Genomic DNA, 20,469 nt, shown 5'->3' on the forward strand with positions numbered 1-20,469 from the left:
GCCTGCCACAAGGCTGGTGGCTGCAGCATGCAGCATCATTACGCTCTCCGCAAATATGCAGCTTCTGGCTTACAGCAGTTTGGGAAAAAACTGCAGGGAAATCAGGAATGCAGAAGTTTATGGACATGGGACGCTCAAACAGTTAAAAGAACAAGGCTGTCTTGAAAACAACGCGGATTGTAGATGTTGGGGGGTACAGATAAAACAGAACATCAAATGCACGTGTGCATACGGGGCTCCGGTTATTCCGATGCCCGCACATTATTCCGAGCTTGTCTCGCCCCCATTTCAGCCAGCACAGGCTGGCGCCCGGCTGCTCTGCTGCGGCACCGGCTGCTCCGCTCCGCTCCGCTCCCCCGGCCCGGCCCGGCCCCGCCGCGGCAAACGGGGGAAGGTTCGGGGTGATGCTCAGCAGCGGCGGGGCTCTGCGTGGGGACAGGGACTGGGCCACGCACCGCAGGAGCGCGGCGTATCCCCACACCCAGCACCAGGTAGAGATTTCCCCGTTGTTTTCGGTTTTTTGTGGGTTTTTTTTTTCAATTTTTATTTTTATTTCCCTGCCAGACACCTTCTCTCGGCCGGTGTTTTCTAGCACAGGCTGCTGCACGGCAGCCGGTCGGGCAGCTGCAGGGTCCCAGCACCGTCACCCACGGCGCGCCAGGATTCGGCCCTGCTTCGGCCGCGCGCACCCTTCCCCCGACAGAGCAAACCGCGGCTGCAGCCCGAGCCCGTGCCCCGGCACCGCTGGGAGAGCGGACCGGCCAGGGAAATAATTTCCTTCACCCCCCACCCGGGGTGGCTGCCCGCCCCGAGAACGCCCTTGGCGGTAGCCGGGCAGGGGCCAGCGAGCCGCGGCGCCGGAACGCCGTTAAACCCCTGCGGGCTCCCGGTGAGCGGGGCTGGGCTGCGCCCCCTCCTCGCGGGGCGCTCCGCTCCCGGCCGGGACGCCGGCCCGCAGCCCCGCCGCGCTCTGACCGTGTCCGTGCTGCAGCCTCCCCCTTGCTGGGGGGGTCACCGGACCCGCGGCACCGGCAGGGAACGGTCTTCAACAACGAAAAAAAATTACACACACCCCACACACACACCCCAGCCGGGCGGTGAAACGACCTGAGGCTGCCGGCGAGCCCGGGAAGCCGGTACCGGCGGCCCCGGCCCCGCGCCCTCCTGCTGCCGGCGCAGGGTGCGCAGCCGAGGCAGCGAAAACGAAAGCGGCGGAAGCGCCGCCACCGCGGAGCCACCGGAGGCGTCGGGCGCTGCGCCCCAGCCCGCTCGGCCGCCCCAGCCCTGGGGCCGCTCCCCTGCCGCTGCCAGCCGAGCGAACGGACGCACCGGCCCCACCGCCCCCGCACCTCCGTGTCCACCGAGCGTCCGCGGCCGCCGGCCCCGGCGCTTCCCGACGCAGCGGCGGGCAGGGAGCGCAGAGGCATTTTTAAAGAAAACGTTTATTTACACGTCTCGGCAAGTACAAAGTATTATACATGGTCTGTGTCAACCCCAAATCTTCTTTATTATGAAACATAAGGCGCTTTCTCTAGAGTCGGTGGCGAAAGGAGCGGGTGCGGGTGCTGTTTCGGTGCGCGAAAGCTCATCGGCTGGAAAGGTGAGGACGAAACCGGGAGCGCGGAGCCTGAACGGAGCCCTTATTACTACGGTGGATAAATTACAGCTGACATTAACTTCACCTGGGACAGATGGAAGCTACCGCTTTTCAGCTTAATAGGGTTTCCTAAGCTAATGAGTCATCACCGGCTCCACTTAGTCCCCTCGGCTAAGTGATAGGTATTTTTTTTTCTTTAGACTATCCTCAGAACAGGAGAAAAAAAAATAGCCTTTTGTTCCAAAGCCAACACAAAATACCTATGTTCAGATTTCGATATAAATAATCGAGGTTTTATATAATTCCATATTAATAGTGCCCAAAATCTCGATGCATAAATAAATTAAATTATTAACACTTCTTACAAAAAGTGACATATTTCCCTTCCTAGTGGAACATCGACACGAATATACAAGCGGAGCGCGGGGCCCCGCACCGGCAGCGCCCGGCGGCCCCGCTCCGCGCCGGCCCCGGCCCCGCGGGTCCCGCTCGCCGCCCCCACGCCCGCCCCGTCTGGGGCGAACGGTGGCCCCGGGGGCACGGGGAGCCGGCGGCCGTGCTCCGCGGGCGAGTCCGCTGCGTGCCCGGGCTGCCGGGCTCAGACGAGCGAGGTGACCGGGGGGATCTTGGCGCTCTCCTCCTCCCAGGGCTGCAGGTTCTGCAGCGCGAACAGCGACGAGTTGTGCAGGCACAGCGGGTCGGGCTGGATCGACTCGTTCAGCGACTTCTGGAAGGCGTCGTGCTGCAGCTGCAGCATCAGCCGGCTCGCCTGCTGCCGCTCGGCCTCCCGCTCCTCCGCCGTCTGCCGCCTGCCGGGGGACACGCTCAGCCCGCGCCCCGGGACTCCCCGGGATGCTCCTCCGCCCGGGCCCCGCGGGGAGCGGCCCCGGGAGCGGCGGGGGCGGGCGGGCGGCGGGGCGGCCGCTCCCTGCCGGGGCTGGGCACCGCCGGGCCGGTGGGGCCGCTCGGCCTGTGCCGGAGGGTGGCCGGGCGGCGGGGAGAGCCTGTCCCCCCGCTTCCCAGGAATCCCCCGGATCCCGCTAATTCCCCGTGTCCCAGCAATCCCCCGTTTCCGAACGACCCCCCGATCCCCCAATATTCCCCCGTCGTTTTTTTCTGAACGATTCCCCGTTTGTCGGAGAGTCCCTCGTTTTTTTTCGAATAATCCCCCGTTTTGCGCACGGGGGACAACGAAAAAAGAGAAACCCGAAGAGCAGTAACGGCAGTAACCTCACGGCAAGGAAAACCGGCCCCAGCCGTCCCGCTGCCGGGAGCCGGCCGGGGTGAGCTGCCGGCCCGGAGCTAGGGGGCTTCCCGGGGACGGCGGGCGGGGGGCTCCGCCGGGGGCGGCGGCGGGACGGGGCGGCCCCGGGGGCGCGGGACTCACCGCCACTTGGTGCGCCGGTTCTGGAACCAGGTCTTCACCTGCGCGTCCGTCATCTTGAGGGACTTGGCGAGGGCAGCGCGCTCGGCCGAGGCCAGGTACTTCTGCCGGTGGAAGCGCTTCTCTAGCTCGCAGATCTGCACCCGGGAGAAGGACGTCCTCGGCTTCTTGCGCTTCGGCGGAGTCCGGTTCTGGTAGGGATGCCCGATCCGCCGCGTCACCGTGAAGGGCGTCAGCGCCGCCGCCGCTGCCCGGGGTGGGAAGCAGAGGGGTCAGACCCGCGCCCGCACGGTGCCGGCCGCCCCCCCCCGGGGCCACCGCTCCGCCCGACGGCCGCCCGCCGCGCCCCCGAAGGGACCGCGTCTCCCCGAGGTCCCGCTTCCACGTGTCGCCGAAGGGCGGCGGGAGGCGGCGGGGCCCGGCCGCCCCCCGGGCGCCCCGCCGGCCGCAGAGCGGTTTTGGGGATGTCAGCGAGCGCGGGGGAGGCGGGCGCCCGGCGGGCCGCCCTCGCTTCTGCGCCTGCCGCCGCCGCTACGGCTATTTCGTTTTCTACGGTTTTATTCGCCTTCCCGCCCGGTGCCGGGGGGCTCGCCCGCCCCGCCCCGCCCCGGCCAAGCCTCACCTGTGAACCTGTCCTTGACGAAGCGCCTGCTGCTCTCCATCCAGGGGAAGTTGAGGCTGCCCAGGCTGGGCACGGCGGGCATGGCCGGGATGGCGCTGGAGATGGGCGGCGGCACGGCCCCGGGGATGGGCCTGTGCGCCGGCACCCGGATCACGCCGGCCGGGGCCAGGCTGAGGTTCACACTGTAAGATCCAGAGTCCTCGAAGGGCGCGGCGATGGCCGGGAAGGGGGCCGGCAGCGCCGGGTAGGGCGCGCCGCCGCGGCCGCCGGGGCCGCCCAGGAAGGTCGCGCCGTCGGGGCCCCGGGGGGGCGGCGGCGGGGGAGCGCTCTCCTGCTCGGGGCTGTTGAGGATCTGGTCGATGCCGAAGCTGATGGGTTCGTGCTGGTGCTGGCCCTGCGCGCCCGCCGGCGGATCCATCCTCCTCCTCCGCCGCCGCCGCCGCCGCCGCGCACCCCTCCGCGCCCGCTATAAAGCCGCCGCCGCTCCGCCGCGCTCCGCGGCCCGGCCGGCCCCGCCGTGCGCCGCGCGGAAACTTTGCCGAGCGCGCGCCGCCCCGGCAGCCGCCCCGTCATCTCCTCGGGGCCGCCGCGCGCCCCGCGCCGCGTGCGCCCCCCGCCGCCGCCATTGGCCGCCGCCGCCCAGCCTCTGCGCTCCCATTGGCTCCCGCCCGGCGGCACCGGCCTCACGCCCCGGCGCGGGGGCCCCGCCGCCGCCGCGGTGACATCACCGGGGCGCGCGAACAATGGCCGGCGGGGGCGGGGCGGCGGGGGCGCCGGCGGGGCCGAACCCGCCGGTACGTCGGGAGCCGCCGGCCGCGCTCCCGCACCGCCGGCCGCCCGCCCGCGGGGCCGGCGCGACGCCTCCCGCCGGCCGCCCTCCCGCCGGGCCGCGGCCCGCTCCCCCGCCCCGACGGCCGCTCCGTGGTGCCCGCCCGAGCTCGGCCCCGGCCGCCCCGACGGCAGCGCGGAGCGGCGGGGCCGGGGGGCGCCCGGGGGCCGCGATTCCGTTCGGGCCGACCCCGCGCGCGGGCGGCGGGAGCCCGGCGCGGCCGCCGAGCGAGTTTGCAGACGCTCCCTAACGTCCAAATTGGACTAAAGGCGTTAAAAATTAAATAACGCTCAGCCGCATTTACTTAGTTTCCCTCTTATAAAGGGAAATGAAAACAGGGAATAGAATTTCCCTGTTAATAGAATGTAATGGCATTTGATCAGCACCTGGCAGGGCGATCCCGGGATGCCGGAGCGGTGACAGGAGGGACGTGATTAGTTTTTAAGCCTCCGGATTCAATTACTGCCTCGCGCCGCGGCCCTCCGACGGCGGCAGCGGGGGGCACCGAGCGGCACCCGCGGGCCGCGGCCCCCACCGCGGGCCGCCGGCAGCAGAGGGGCCGGGGGCTGCCGCCTTTCCCGGCCCGCACGGGCCGCAGGGCCCCGGCCCGGCGCTGGCCCCGACGGCCGCCGCGGAGCCGCCGGGCGCAGCTCGGGGAGCGCCGGTCCCAGCCGTCGGGGCGCGGGGAGGTCCCGGCCGCCGGCACCGGGAGCCACCCGCCCCTCCCCGCCCGCCGGCGATTAACCACCTGCCCCGCCACCCACGCCAGGGGGACATGGGACGGGGACCCCCGCTGGCCCCGGGCAGCCTAATCGGCTCGTGCCCCCTCGGTGAGGCAGGGGCGACCGGAGCCGCCACCAGCCGCCGGTCCCCCGGAGCGGAGCTAACGGGATTGACAGGCTGCCGGCAAGAGGGTGCGGGGCAGCCCCGCACCCCGGAGCCCCGGGCCGCCAGCCCTCGGGGCCCCGCTCCGCCCGGCCCGGCGGGGAGGGCGGGCAGGCGGCGGGGCGGGGTAAAGGGAGAAAAGGAGGGGAAAAAACCGGGGAAGGGGGGGAGCGGGGTGGGGGGAAGGCAACCGGGGGAGGATAAATAAATAAATAAAGTGACACCCAGTCCTGAATCAGGGCAGGCTTTGTTAGAGAAAATTGCAGCTTGATCTGCATAATGGGAACTCGGGCTGCCCAAGGCTATCTTTTTATTGCATGTGTGTCTGCTGTTATCAATTTTGTGAACGATTTCACAGGGAGCCTGGCAGACTTGAGCTGGAATAATATGCAAAGATGAGCTTTGAATAATGAATGATGTGCTTTTAAACCAATTCCAAAGTGTCTGTGATAGTACAATATGAAAAGGGGTGGTAAGTAATAGTATATTTAAAAGGCGCTAGTATGTTTTTATTACTATATTTAAAAAGATATCTATATTATTTTTGTGAAATGGATAATATATCACAGAGTCTTTGATAATCAGCTAAACAATACATTTTTCTTTGGGAAAAACTCTCCTGGTTTTACACAGTTAAATATAGAGTATCAGCGTACAGCTTTGTAACGCTCGGCTACCTTATTAAATATTAACTCTATTTTAATATTAGCTTTTAAATTTAATATGTTGACGTTCTGCAGTTTTACTTTAATTATGTTTTATAATTAATAACCCGGGACGTATGGTGTCCTTAAACGCAGCTCTCCCGTAGCCGCCTCCCCTCCCTCGCCCCTCCGCGGGCCGGGGGCGTGCAGCCCCGTGCAGCCCCGCGCAGCCCCCCGGCACCGTTCCCCACCCAAACCCACCTCCGCTCCGCCGAGCACCGCGTTCCGCGGCTCCGCGACGGGCTGCGCTGCCGTCCCCCGGCACCTCCCCGGGACCCCCCGGCCGCCCGGCGCTCAGCCAGCGAAGCTGCGGCCCCGACGGCGCGGCCCGGCTGCCCACGGCACGGCACGGCACGGCGCGGCGCCGTGCCCGGGGCCGTGTGGGTGCCTGCCGGGCGCCCGCGGTGTGGGGATGAACGTACCCACCCGACCCGCGCTGCTCTGTGCCGTCGGGGGGAGGCAGCAGGACCCCCGGGCAGGCACAGGGCACCCGCAGCCTGGCCGCCGTGCCCCGTGCCCGGGCAGCTCCCCAGCACAGCGATGCAGCTGGGTGTGAGGAGCCCTGTGTTCAGCACGGCATGGCATAGGTTTTGCATGGCACGGCATGGCGTGGCACGGCATGGTCTTTACATGGCATAGTATAGCATGGCATGGCATGGTCTTTGCATGGCACGGTATGGCACAGCATGGTATGGCATGGGTTTTGTGTGGTGTGGCATGGCATGGCATTGTCTTTGCATGGCATGGCCTTCGCATAGCACATGCGGCGTGGCCTTTGGACGGCGCAGCACGGCATGGCACGGCACGGCCTTTGCACAGCATTGCGCACCACAAGCAGCCGCCTGCAGGGGTGCCTCTAACCCTGGCACAGGGGGTTAAGTGGGTGCAGCACCAGCAGGAGGGCGCCCGGCTTGGCAGGGTGTGTGCTCAGCACCCCGCAGCCAGGCAGGCCCCCGGCACCAGTGGGGCAGCTGCTGGAGCCCCGCAGGGAGGGGGAGACCAGGAAGGGAGAGCTCCAGGGGGGTGCAGGGAGGCTGCTGTGGGGCGAGAGGTGCAGCACTGTTATCCCCTGTGACACTGACAGCACGCTGTAGCAGCGCTGAGCGCAGCGCGGAGTGCACAGTGCCGGCAGGGAGAAGCACAGCCACGCTGCAGCGGGGGTCCTGTGGGCCTGGCATGGGACTGGGCTGGCGTGTGGTGTGGGTCCAGGGAGCACCCAGCCACCTGCACAGGCAGAGGTGGTGTAGTTAAGGGGCCAGGGCGGGAGGGGGGGAAGTAAGTAGCATGATGTAAGAGGAGTGACCACCTCCCAGCACCACTGGGCAGAAGGGACCCCCGCCCAATTTGTCACTGGGAGTCACTGGGGGCAGAGGTGCAGCACCTGCCTCAGCCATCCCTGAAACCCAGAGCCACTCCCAGACCTGGCTGCCATAGGGAGAACATGGAGGGGGATGTGCCACAGCCCACCATGGTCACTGGGTTTGCTTACGGTGTGCATGTGTGCTCCTCATCCCTGGAACATCTCTGGGCTGGAAAGATGCTGGGCCCTGCATGGTGGGCATCCTTGCAAGACCCGCGTCCTTGCAGGACCCCCATGTGCCTGGCAGTGGCTAATGCCACCGCTCAGCTTTTAAAGTGCTTCCTGTAGGATGAGATAATAAAAACACGTGATGAAATAAGCACTGATCCAACCCCTGATCCATTACATATCTTTTTTTTTCTTGATGTTTATCATTAATTATTTTTAAAATGAGGCATTTAGTTTCTAAGGTGAGAGGGACAGGTCTCTGGGAATGAGACCAAGCGAAACCACTGCAGAGCTCCTCCAGCCTTTTAAAACCAGTAGGCAGCGTTTTATAATAATGGGCCGTTAATTGATGGTGCATTACTGCGCAGTTCCTACTGAGCTGCCTGGTGCAGCCGCTGAGCGCAGGGGCCGCAGTGTGATTGATGCTCTTGCAGGAAACCCAGGGGCAGGGAGGCCCGTTCAGATGCACGAGGCGCTGCCTGTCGGGCTCCAGCACCTGCTGCGAGGCTGCACGGGGGGCAGGGGGCTGCTCATAGCCCCCCCATGCCCACTGTGGCTGCTCGCACCTGAGCACATGGGTGCTTCAGCACCTGCCTGGAGAGAGAAAAAGGGGAGCCCTTCCACCGCGCACGCCTTGGACAGCCACGCAGCCTGCAACCACTGTGTGCGTGATGCCACTGCAGGGGTATGAGCACTGCGGGCAGACCCCACTGGCCACTGTGGGACCCACCAGGTGCCCCTGCTGCTCCCTGGGCTGTGGTGCCCACAGAGCTCATCCCGGGAGATGGCGGCAGCGGCAGCAGATTTACCTCCAACAATGCTGAAGAAATACAGGCTCAGGGTCTTCAGCGAGCCCGGTAGCTATGGGGTTGGATCGCATGTGAAACATGGAGCACGTGCTTCAACGCGTGCTTTAGCTCGGTGGCGTGCTGGCCCTGTGCTGCCCCGAGGAGCTCCACAGCACCACTGGGCCGGTACATCTGCTCAGCTGCACTCCTGCACTTCCAGCTCCTCTCACATTGCCCCTTCCTCAGCACTCTGGCTGTGCACGTGCTGGGCTGTGCCCCCCAGCACACCATCCTGCACGTCTGGGGGTCCAAAGGCTCCTTACTTTGGGGGCTGGGACTGGCAGTGGTCACAGTGACGCTCAGCCCAGGTACTGGCCAGGGGCCAGTGCTTAGCGGACGGGGGGTTTGACCCGTGTCCAACATATAGCTTAGGTCTCCAGCAGCACCTTCACGCATCCTCGCCGGCTGTCGCACTGCCACAAATCTTTCTTTAAAGGCCGCTAAAGGCAGTGCCATCTCTCATGTCTCAGACCTCTCTGCTGTCCCCAGCGCCCCCTTTAGCGGGCAGGGGGGCGCAGGCTGGGAGCTGGTCTCTAACCCTGGGCAGTGGGAAGCTGCCCCAACCTGCTGCCAGCTGCTGCCAGAGCCCGGTGCAGGGCTGCAGGAGGCACCAGAGGCTGTGGGGATGTGCCGACCCCCAAAGGCATCGCCCGTGGCTTCAGGTTTTGTCTCTTCCCATAGGGTGACAGGGAACGGCAATACATCGCTGCATGGGAAAGCAGCAGCAGATGCTGAGGTGTTTCTGCTGTAGCTCCTGGCTTTGGCAGCGGATCTCAGAGTGGGCAAGGCCAGTCCTGTTCTCCACAGTGTTTTCTAGCTGGATATTGTGGCATAAACCCAATGTGGGTTTGAATGTTTAGCATGTCATGGATTACATACAATTCACGCAGAAGTCAGCACGGCAGAGGACACAAAGAAGTTGTTCTTCAGCCGTAGTCCAGGAAGTAGCATCCTTGCAGGGCTGGCAGGGTGATGCTGGTGTTCAGGCTGGAGAGGGACACAGGCAGCTCGTGTGCTGCCATGGGGAGGGGATGGTCACAAGCATCTTCCCTGCAGCAAGGCGCTGCCCCAGCTCTCCACCGGTACCTGCTGCGCCCTGCTGAGGGGACACACTGGGCAGGCAGGCTGGGGTGCACAGCCAGGTGGGTGATGTGGTCCTGACCCTCATACCTTCTGCTGCAGGGCCCTGGGAGACACTGAGCCCTCCTCGCCAGGGTGAGCCCCCCTGGGTGCAGGCCACTGTGGCCAACAAAGCAGTGGCCTCGCTGCTGCGTCCTGGTGATGGAAAGGGGCCCCGGGGCATCACACCTGTAGACATGCTCCCATGGGCACACAGCTCGTGCCCTGGGGTCAGGCACTCAGCTCTTGGTGCTCAGCAGAGTGGATCCACCGTTTTGTCAGCCCACAAGGGTTAAATCCGCTGCCTCTTGCCGAGGCAAGAGCTCTGGTGCTGCAGAGTCTAAAGGCCATTCCCCTCTGCCCCTCCTCTAGGGTCGGGAGGGCTGTACCCCTCCCACGCTCCTGGCTCCAGCTGAGGAGCGCTTCACCCCACGCAGGCAGGGGAGGCTCGGGGGGGCCGAGGTCTGCCCTCAGCCCTTCCCCCATCAGCCAGGGTACGACCCCCGCAGCCCCCCATGGAGGAGCCCCGGAGCGGAGGCTGCCCGGCTGAATGTGGGTGCCGATGAGCCTCCTCATCCTCCGCACCCCGTGGGTGGAAACAATTAAACCCAAGTCCCAGAGTGACCAGTTAGTTACAGGTGGCTGGCAGCCTCCGGCGGATAAACGTGCCTTAGCGGTTTCAATTCACATTTCAAAGCACATCTTTAAGCGCTTGGTATCCTGAACAGTTACATTAAAAAAGCCAAAACTTTGTTTTAGTTCAGAATCTATGCATCGGTCCAGGAAGACCTGAGACTAGATGGGACGGGGAGGGTAGGAGGGAAGCACTGGGGAAGGGAACGTGGCTGAGAGGGAAGAGAGCAGAGAGGATGACGGGCAGATGGGGCTCTTTCTTTCTGCCATCTCTCATAAAAACAGACTGTAGTGAAGCCGACAGGGAATGTCCTGGTACTGTGGACAAACCCTGGAAGATGCAAAGACATCTGGTGTCCCTGAGCAGCAGCAGTGCCAGCACCAGGTCGAAGGAGAAGGCTGGGAGGTACCGCAGGTCTGCGTAAACCTGGGAAGGCAGCCGGCGCTTCGCTGAGGCTTCCTTCTGTCATTCTTATCTTATATACCAACATGCAGCCGCTGCCAGGTTTTTCCACTAAATACGACTTTTGTTGGGCAGATTACATTAGGATGGATGCCACAGGTATCCATTAAGGTTTATTTATTGTGATACCGTTTGGATCTCACGCTTATAAATAACTTATGTTATGGCTTTTGTTTGTAGAAATGTAACTTACATATTTTATTATGCTTTCTGTAAACCTCAAAAAGAATGTTGTCAAAGAAGCGCCCCTTAACAGCAGTCGAAACTATGGTACATAAAATCTACACTAACATTATTTTTTAATATGGCAAGGAAGCGTGTTATCCCTCTGCAGTTTGAAAGCTTTGCTGTCATCATAAACGTGTACTACAATAAAACATTAACAAGTCCAAGGAATGATTTTATAAGGTGCATACAGGGGTGCCCGAGTGTCTCCAAAGCCCCCCCAGCCCAGCAGTACCCACCGCGCCGGGGGCTGCTCTTGGTGGCTCGCTCGCCCTCGCAGAGGGGCAGGCTCTTCCCCCACATTCAGCAGCCAGCGCTTTTCGCTCTGACAACATAAAATGCATTTGGGGAGAACCAGAGCTATCCCACAGACCCAAGTGGTTTGCGTCATCAGAGAGGCTCACCTTGGTTTCTTGCGATGAAATCACTCAGGGTGCACATGGCATCCCCTTTCCAGTGTTTCCCATTCCATTGTTCCTACTTTTTATTTTTGAAGGAGAAAAAAAAAATCCAAATCCCTTAAGGCAATTAGTCTTTTTAAAAAATGGGTAAGGCATTATATATGCTCTGTAAACAGATGAGGAAATTCTGGGCAGTACCCACTTTGACAGGGCCCTTTTAAAAAGCTGTCAGCAAAGATGCTCAACAAAGACTGGAGTCATAAACCACACTCTCTATTTGCTATGCTATCCATTTCCTAACCTAAAAGCAAGTGTATTTATATGACCAGCTACTCTAAATAAGTTCTTGTTGTCAATTGTTAACCAAGGCAGAAATGCTGTTCAAATACGGGTCTCCAGTTCACTTGGTTTATAAGATGCTCTTTAGAATCTCACCTGTGAGTTGTAACAAGGGATGTGTTAGCAGGGACATTTCAGGGAGGTCCCTGAGTGCTCCGGGGAGGAGCCTGCAGCCCCACACCCGAGCAAACCCTAAATCTGAATGCCGAGGCAGGGGGCACATGTCCTCCCCTTCTCGATACGCCAAGCCTCAGCTCCCAGCAGGGTGGCTCATTACGTGGTAACCGGGCTGGTTTGGGAGCGCACGCTGCTGGTATGGCACCGCTATTTATTTCCCCCCCTACAACAGAAGAAAACAATTGCAGAACCCATGAGCTTTCATCTGAGCCTTCAATGCCCACGTTCAGGGCGGCCAGGCTATGGGGCCAGGGGACCATTCCCCAAGCCCCAGCCTGCATGGGGACCTGCACACGCGCTCACGAGTTCAGTTCCGCAGCTTCTAACATCCAATTTGGCAGCACAGATTCCCACTCCCTTTAATGACCAAAATGGAAAGTCAACAACCGTGCTAATTTGTACGTGCTTGACGTGCTGGTAATGATCACGCACCTTCCACAAGTTTTCAACCCTCAGCACACAGCATCGAGCTGCAGGTAACAACACCCCGAATCTGCAGCTCTTTAGTAACCTCAATTGATTATTTTCTCCAGTACTCAGCACTCTTGGAAATCAGACCCTTTGGCTGCAGATTAAATACTTTCTTCCAGCTGAGCTTAAATGTAAACGGAAAACTGCTTAACAAAATTACTTCATTTCAGATTTAGTTCCTGCAATTTAAAAATGTGCAGAAAAGTAGCAGTTGCAAAGAAGAACCTGGAAAAAAAGCTGTAAGAAACACGGGTATGAACTTTTCCTCCCTGTTGGCCACAATTAAAAATTCCCATTCCTATCTAAACAGTGGTGAAATATTACTACATACACAAATGTAAGCAAGCATGAAAAACACAGGAAATCAATTATTTACATAAGAAAAAAATAGAAAAACCCAACCCAATTCAAAACCAATACCAATAGTTTGTAATTGCACGTAATGGCTTTTCTACATTATAAACTAATTGGCTTATTGCTTAAATAATTCTAATTTTTGTTAGGACTTGCTACAATTCATTTGTGCATTTCCTCAGCCCGCACAGGACCTCCTGCCCACCGCAGGACGACACTAATTGCTCCCCACAAAGCTGGGTGGCGAGTGCAAGTGTGAGCTTGGCACCTGGGGGGGTGTTTTGCTCTGGTACACACCCTGCTCTTCACCATCACCAAGAGGCGAAGACAAATCTGCTGAATTTGCCATTTCAGATGCACACGTTCGTCTTCATTGTGCCACATGCCGTTTAAATATGGGCCATAAGTCTCTGTAACTACCTGCTTGCTTTGCCGTAGCGGTGGATAGATTTTATTATTTTTCAACAGTGTTTTAACAACTTTATTTTCTTCTGAGGTTTATCTTCAATTCCTGAAGACCTGGAAAATGTGTATTTGTGAAATGAAAGTATCGCCAGTACTTAATTAAGGCTTGTTCCATCACCTCTTATTTTATTATGTGCAACATTCTCAATTTTCTTGCTATACTTATAGCCTAAAATGCTCATTTTTAGTCTTCTACTTTGTTGTCCACATTGTCGTTAACTGCCAGTGCTGAAAAAGAAATATATAACGTTTTGCGGAAAAATAGTAACTTTATTATTTCAAAAAGATGTCATACAAAATTTGTCCTTGCTTTCGCCTCATTTTCAAACAGGTATGACCTCAGAGCGAGCCTGGAGCTTGGAACTGATGAGATGATATTTACTGTTATGTGTAGAACTGAGAATCATTAACTGATACAAGTTTAGAAGGAATGCATATTTATTTTGTTCTTTGGTTAAGTAACTGTTTCTACACCACTTCATAAAGATAAAATAACAGGATAACAAATCTTGGTAAGAAAGGCTGAAAACGTTCTTCAAACTAAGGCTGATTTTCCGTTGTTTTCACTATTATAAATCCTCACATTTAGGCCAGAGATATAAAAAGGCAGAAGATATCTTAAAAAAATAGTTCTCACAAGGGTCAAAAATCTATCTAACAATATAACAGGGTCCCAACACTTTCAGAGCTGGTTTATTAGTCAGTGCTCTGTTCCCAAAGTCCTTGTCAACTCATCATATCCAAAGTGCCGGCATCCGAGGCCCCTTCGCTGCGCAGAGCTTCGGCCATGTCTCTGCGGAAGACTGACATGTTCTGAGTGAACCTGGGAGAAAGAAAACCCAAATGCCTGGTTAAAGGAGACCTGATACCGAGAGATGTGCTTCAAGAATTGCTAAATAGAGTAACTGTAGTGTAAATTTCACTTTGAAAGAAAACCAGGAAGACTCACAAATGAAATCACTAGGTGCCCTCAAAATCCAGCCCTATAAAATAACAAGCACGTAAACACGTACAGGCAGCGTTCTAAACAGCCTACCAACAGCGCGAAACATTTTAAGTCAGCTGGGAAATGAATGCAACGAGAAACCTTCCATCGCATGTGACTCGGACATGTCCCTTCTCCCAGAGCTCCAGCAAAGGGCTCTCTGGGACATGTCCAGATGGCCACCAAGGGCCAGCTCTCCCAGCCCGACCTGCCTCCCTCATGAGTGGTGTCAGAGTTCAACCTGTCTCCCAGCGAAATGCGGTACCATCACCCATCTGGCACAGAACGGATTCGCAAAAATATCCCCCCCCCCCTTCTCTACTGGCAGGTGTAGGACGTGAAGTCCATCAGTGGCATCACACCTGAGACTGAATGACAGCTCTGACTCGGCTGGTTCGACAGCCCAAGCTGATCTGCTCCCTTGCTCTACCCTCATCGCACACGAAGAGCTCAACCGCCATTTATCACCTCTCACGTATGTATATATGTAAAAAAAAACCCAAGCAACAACCCACCCAAAACCCACACACGCAAAAGAAGATTTAAAATGCCGGACAAATATTGCAACCGACATTTAGCTTTTTTCAAACGGCCTTTTGTTTGTTGCCTCGATGCTCTTCGCTTTCATTGTGTCAGACTTTGCTGTCTCACTATAGCGAAGCTAATAAAGTTTCCCGACGAACGGCTCCTTAGGGCTCCTTCCTGCAAAGGGCTGTGCGGACAGGTGCTGGCAGAACGGATGGGATCTCAGCAAAGGTCTCTTTGCAGGACCAGGGGTAATAATTCCTCCTGCCTGCCTCCACGGCGCTGTACTTTATGGCCACGTCTCGCAGCCGTGTGGTAAACTGGGGCTTGCTGTGTGTGGAAATACAGGATGCAATTACGAGTTTGTTCTTTATTCTATTCATAATTTTTTACGTTTGTGCTTATTTCCTTACTAATGGAAATTGATTTCCGCTCAATTTTAAACAATCACAGTTAAAAGAAGCCTCCTGTTCCACAGAATAAATCTGAGCAGGATTACAAATCAAGAGCTGAAACCAGAAGAGCTGCTGTATTAAGTCATGCTGCTTGTTGGGGAAGTGATGGCTTAAAAGTCTTCCCAAGTTAGACAGGCGGACGCTACTGAGACAGATGAGCTGCTTGTTGGACGGAATTATCCCTGTCCCCGTCACACCTGCACCCATCCCTCTGCCTGCACTTCCACAAAAGCTCTCTGAGAGCTTCCACACCACTGCCTATCTGAGCGCGCTCCATGGCACTTTGAGATGAAAATCCCCTCTACAATCCATGGATATTTGAATCTCACATTTGCCAAATCTAACATTTGCTGGCAGCCCAAGCAGTGGAAGCCCCTGTCCGTGCCCTGAGCAGGGGGAGCATGGACAGCAGAGCACCAGGTCCCCACTGCCCACCTACCGTCCCTCCTGCCTGCCTGGGGCGAGGGGGGGGGGCTCACTCCTGCTCACTCAGCTTCCCTGACACACGGCGGGACCACCAAGCAGCCCCCTTCTGTCCTTCGGCGCCGCAGGTCTCAGAATAAGGCAGCTCTGAGAAAATGCACAACAAAGCATGTTTTTCTCAGAAAGTGACGTTATCTTAAGAACTTCTTGCCTTCAATAAACCTAAACAGATACAGAACTAAGAAACTAGTTATAAGAATGAGTTTTACTCTCTCTTTTTTTTTTTTTTTTTTTAATCCTGAAGGACTGTTGAGTCAAATGAATAATCCCCTTGGCATTCACAGGTCATTTGGCATTTGTCAGACTACGTCCTACAGCCCGCCACCGTCAGCTCGGTTTTTCTTTGTTTTAACAGGCATCCTCCTCCTTCCTGGTGGTTCTGTGCCTTTTCCCCAGGTTTTCTGCTAATCCATAATACAAGTTACACAGGCAGTCTGTGCTTCTCTGGGTTTGCTTCCAAACTCCCCCGTCTCTGGCTATCATCTAGTCAGGCCGTGAGGAACTTACACTTTACAGGACCAGAATTTAATAGAAAAATAAAAAAAAAAAATCATGGAGACCATAATTGATGTAAAACTGAGAATTAAACAAGTTCAACATAATTTTCACACCAACAAACAGAGAAGAAGTCAGAGAAATAAAAACACCAAATAATTTTTGGACACCACTTCTCTCCAAGCCCCCTTTCCAATTTGTTTCAAGCTTTCCAGGAAGTTCCACAGTCTGGACTTAAGATTACGTCTCTGTACTTTCAAGGTTTGTTTTGGTTGAATAATGCACATGGAAGAGAAAATGCAGCTAGCTAGTAACAAAATGTTAGTGTAAACATTAAATGCAGACAAACATGCCATTTCTTTTGTGAAGGCTTCTATTCTGTTTTTCAAATGAGGGCAAGATTGCGTGAACTTGTGGTCCGTGTTAAAGAAAAAATTAAAAAAAATCCTTCCTCATTTATCTACAACGTGCAAGTGGCCCCACCGGATCCCTCCTCATTCTGCCACTTCACAAGCAGCGGCTCGACCCCAGCACCAGCAAGGAAAGGCTCTGTCAGAGCAAGAGCACTGCTGGAGGCTGAAGCAAGTGTTTTATCAGAGGGGTTTAAGGTTGGAAAAAGGAAGCTCCGAGGCTCAGCTGCTGAAATGAGGCAGTTTTTCCCAAGTGAAAAAGCAGCAGCTGCAGCTGCAGCCTGGTAAACCTTGACTTTGGGATCAAATTAGGAAATACATTTCTGACCAAGAAAATACATAATTATCAAATGTTCAGGCTCTGTTATGCCTAGGGATGAATTATTTGCTAGGATATTATCTTTCTTCCAAAAGAAAGTGCAGTTTTAAGGCTACCTAGAATACTTTCCATATTATAATTTTTTCCAGTTCAAGCTTCTATTTGTCTTCTATTTTTCCAGCTTACTTATGTGTTATGAACTTACCTGTCCCTATTCTTTACCAAAAGGTTTTGCTCGACCCCTTCCATAAGATTCCTGAAGCACTGGTCAAGGACTTCACGTTTGTTGTCAGGCTGGCTGGCGATCAAGGTTGCCCTTAGCTCACTGAAGTACTATGACAGCAAAGCAAAGAATATTAAAAATAAAGTTTAGAAATTTAAACCCAGTTACTCACGTACACCGGCAGCACTCGTGAGCAAGTGCTTTATGCGTTGCTCTCTGGGACAAGAGTCTGCCAAACAGCACACAGAGGTCTAGCTGAATCGGCTTTTCGGGTTTCAGATGCTGCCTTCCCAAAACGAACCAGCACTCTATCAGCTGTGCATCATGGCTGAAGTCCAGTGGTAACAAGTGACATGCCACTTCACCAGCAGGTGTTGGCCACCTAACTGTACTGATACAGAGAGCCACCTAAGAGAGGTGGCAGAAACACCCTGGATTGCTTTTCACATCTTTTCAGAATGGTGCACATTTGTGCACTTTGCTGTGGGCTATAATTACTTCAGTGCTGTGACAAGACAGACTCATCTTTAGAAGCTAAGTAATCTAGATGATTTTCTGTATTACTATTCCCATAATATTCTGGCAGAGCTATAGACTAGTTAAAATAGAACTTTGTATCACCTTAGGAAAATTTTGGTTTCGTCTAGAAATACAGAACCCGAGGGGAACTCTAGTGCTACCCACTGCCCTAGTACCACAGCCAGGTAAGTCACGTAATCCTGTTTAGCTTTTATTGTATTGGCTGTGTCAGTCAAAGTCTTATGGCCTTGGCCATAAGCACATCCATTCTATAAGCAGTGATATGGACAATTATTCAGAGGAGAATGAACCATTCTGATGAACCTATGCCCAAGTACATGGCAAAGTTTCTGAGAAGTCTTGACATTGCAGTTAAGAGGAATATTGTTGGTACTCCCCAAATCTCAGGTGTGCAACAAGGTAACTTGTTAAAGACAGGCTGAAAATAAGTTTTGAGTATGCAATGTTTGGGGCACTTCTGAAGGTAATGTAACTTGCAGGGTGTCACACAGTGTCAGAAATCACTAAGGCGTGGAATTTGTTTGCCAATTTTTTTCGAAACCTCTGACAGCTTTAAACCTGTTTAAACCTTAAACAAATCTCAAATGAAACACTCACCTTTTCCATTAAAATTATGTTTCTTCTGTACACATGAAAAAATATGGAATAACAAAAGAAAACATAGTAAAACCGTAACACTAACACTAAGCCCTGACAACTCAACAGGATTATAGGAAGCGTTTGCTTTAATGTCTACTTGGCAAATTACTTGCCCTCAATCCAGTTCCTCTCAAACCAGAAACATCCTGTATTAGGCATCTTTGCTGACCACTGCAGCAGTACTGGAAATGAAGGCAGCAGCTGATCAAATAGCTGGGTCCCAAACTACTTAGGAACTCAAAACTGAAAATCACCTGAGAGCTGCTGTAAAAGATGAAGTATCTGTCAGCAACATGCACATTCCCAGAAGCCCTGTCTCAAGGTGACAAATGCAGCACTCAGTGTAGAGAAGGCCACAACCCCGGACAGTGTCCGGCATCCACAAGTTGTTTTTAGAAAAGAGGCATTCCAAGAGCAACTTCAGTCAGCCCCACAATGGGAAGTATTAACAGCACCTCAGGTAAGAGCAAGGAGTAACACTGCCTACGTTAATGAGCGCAGCATCCCACAGCATCGCTGTTTTGACACTGAGGAGCTGTTCTGAGCCCTGGGGTTTCTGGGCTTCCCTGCATGCTCAAATGCCCGTGTTCTTCGGTCGAAGGACAACAGCAAGAAAGAGACATGGGTGCTACATGATCGGGATGCAGAGAGATTTTTCTGCCAGCCTCTTGCCCCTAGGATTTAAATTAAACTTGCTGCTGCACTTCAATATGGAAAGAGTGTCAGGAACCATGTGCAATCGCCCCACTTCACCCTAAGCTGATGCTGTCTCAAAAGATTTAGCACTGTTATAGGGTGGGCTCTGAGTACGATTCTGATTTTGGCATAATTATTCCTATTGGTGCAAGCATCTAGAAATCCCAATTTTTCTGAGTCCCCAGGTAAACCTGATGCCTTCCCTTTGAGATGAATTATAGGCAAAGGAGATCTCATTAAAACAAAAGAAGAAGAGAACAAGCAATAAAACACGGGAAATGTGTGCTTGCTATCTCAGGAACTGTAGAGACAGAGACTCTACCTGAAATAAAGGAACCCATTTCCAATAAATAAACCAGCAGTGCACCAAGATGAGCCAAGAAAAGATGACTTTTACAACCATATATAAGTCCATGTCCTACTTTTTCTGAACACGAAATAAATAACCTTGATGCAAAAGGGGCAATACAAATATTGTAAATTCTATTTCCTGTTCTCCACCCTTCCAAAAGAAATATAAAACTTGTTCGTAAGTAAAGGTGCTTGTACGTATCCATGTCTGCCAAGCAAAACATATAATCATTAGAACTAGTCTAATTTCAGTAAAAAGAATATTCTGCCAGTCACAAATTTATTCTTTATGATTTACAGCTCCATGGTTTTATCTTCAAGTGAAATATTTAATTTCTTCTTATGCTGAAGCATCAAAACCACATAATTAATATGTAGTCAGGCTAATACTTAAACGCTATAAATCAGAAGCATTATATAAACAAAAAGTGTCGTCTTGAACAAGATTGGGAATGCACAAAACTACTTATTTCCCACTTTTATAATGATGCAGTGACTCAGAGCAGATAGAAAATGATTAGTTTTCCTTCCAAAGTAGGAAATATTGCTTCCATCTGTAAAGTATAATATTGTGATGTCATAAAGTTTTCCTAAACACTGAATTTGCCCTTATTCCCTCTCAATCATTTTAAAAGAACTGCTCTCTCTTATAGAGCTTGGATTTAAATCACAATAACACACCAAGAAGATGAATGACAGTGCTGTTGGATATGGCTAAAATTGGATCCTTCAGCACAGGTGAATGATGAGACAGCGCTTCTCTTCTTGATATATTTTCTTCTTCTATTAGTTTCCTTCCATAGCTGGGATTTCAGTTTGAATTTTAATGTATGCGGTTGCTGCTAATCTTAGTGTCTTATTTTTTTCCAGCACCCTCTTATTGTATAGACAATTCATTCTCCAAAGCAGTAATACACTGAGGCTTGTGACTGCCCAAGAGATAAAGCAATTCAGAATAAAGTTAGAGCTGGCTCTGAAGGATGGTGCACACAACAGGTCAATATCTTCAGAAACAATGCCTTGCCGTACAAAAAATGCACACATTTAGATCAACTTGCATTCATTTACTCTGCTGGTTTCCATTTCACACAATATCATCTCTATTAAGTCACCAGGGAAACATGATGGGTATATCCAAATTCATAGTTTCAGATTTTATTCAAAGGGCAAATTGCAGAGTATTTCCTGGTTTACAGAATCTGCCACAGATGCACACAATTCAAATTGCAATCAATGCGAGTGCTTAAGTGTAAGCACACAGATAATACCCCCAAAGCTAGTTGTTCCTGTGAAACCTTTCAGAA

The 20,469-nt window shown here is 54.0% G+C and overlaps 2 protein-coding genes across 2 annotated transcripts in view; both read right to left on the bottom strand.

Moving 5' to 3' along the window:
• Window positions 1-527: 527 nt before the first annotated feature.
• On the bottom strand, window positions 528-13,058 carry TLX3 (T cell leukemia homeobox 3). Its single transcript, XM_080399993.1, has 3 exons — window positions 3,604-13,058; window positions 2,985-3,228; window positions 528-2,406 (listed from the first exon to the last, which is right to left on the bottom strand). Exons 1-3 carry the CDS (start codon window positions 4,019-4,021, stop codon window positions 2,196-2,198), a joined length of 873 nt encoding a protein of 290 aa, XP_080256119.1. The 5' UTR covers window positions 4,022-13,058; the 3' UTR covers window positions 528-2,195.
• Window positions 13,059-13,195: 137 nt separating this feature from the next.
• The window catches only part of RANBP17 (RAN binding protein 17), a 163,598-nt gene continuing 156,324 nt past the window's right edge, over window positions 13,196-20,469 (bottom strand). Inside the window, exons 27-28 of the mRNA XM_080400008.1 lie at window positions 16,922-17,049; window positions 13,196-13,867 (exon numbers count right to left, since the gene is read on the bottom strand). Coding sequence (XP_080256134.1) covers window positions 13,771-13,867; window positions 16,922-17,049 — 225 coding nt within the window. The 3' untranslated portion in view covers window positions 13,196-13,770. The remainder of the gene's footprint in view (window positions 13,868-16,921; window positions 17,050-20,469) is intronic.

Source organism: Falco punctatus (genome assembly GCF_963210335.1).
Source record: "Falco punctatus genome assembly, chromosome: 8".
Taxonomy (NCBI): domain Eukaryota; kingdom Metazoa; phylum Chordata; class Aves; order Falconiformes; family Falconidae; genus Falco; species Falco punctatus.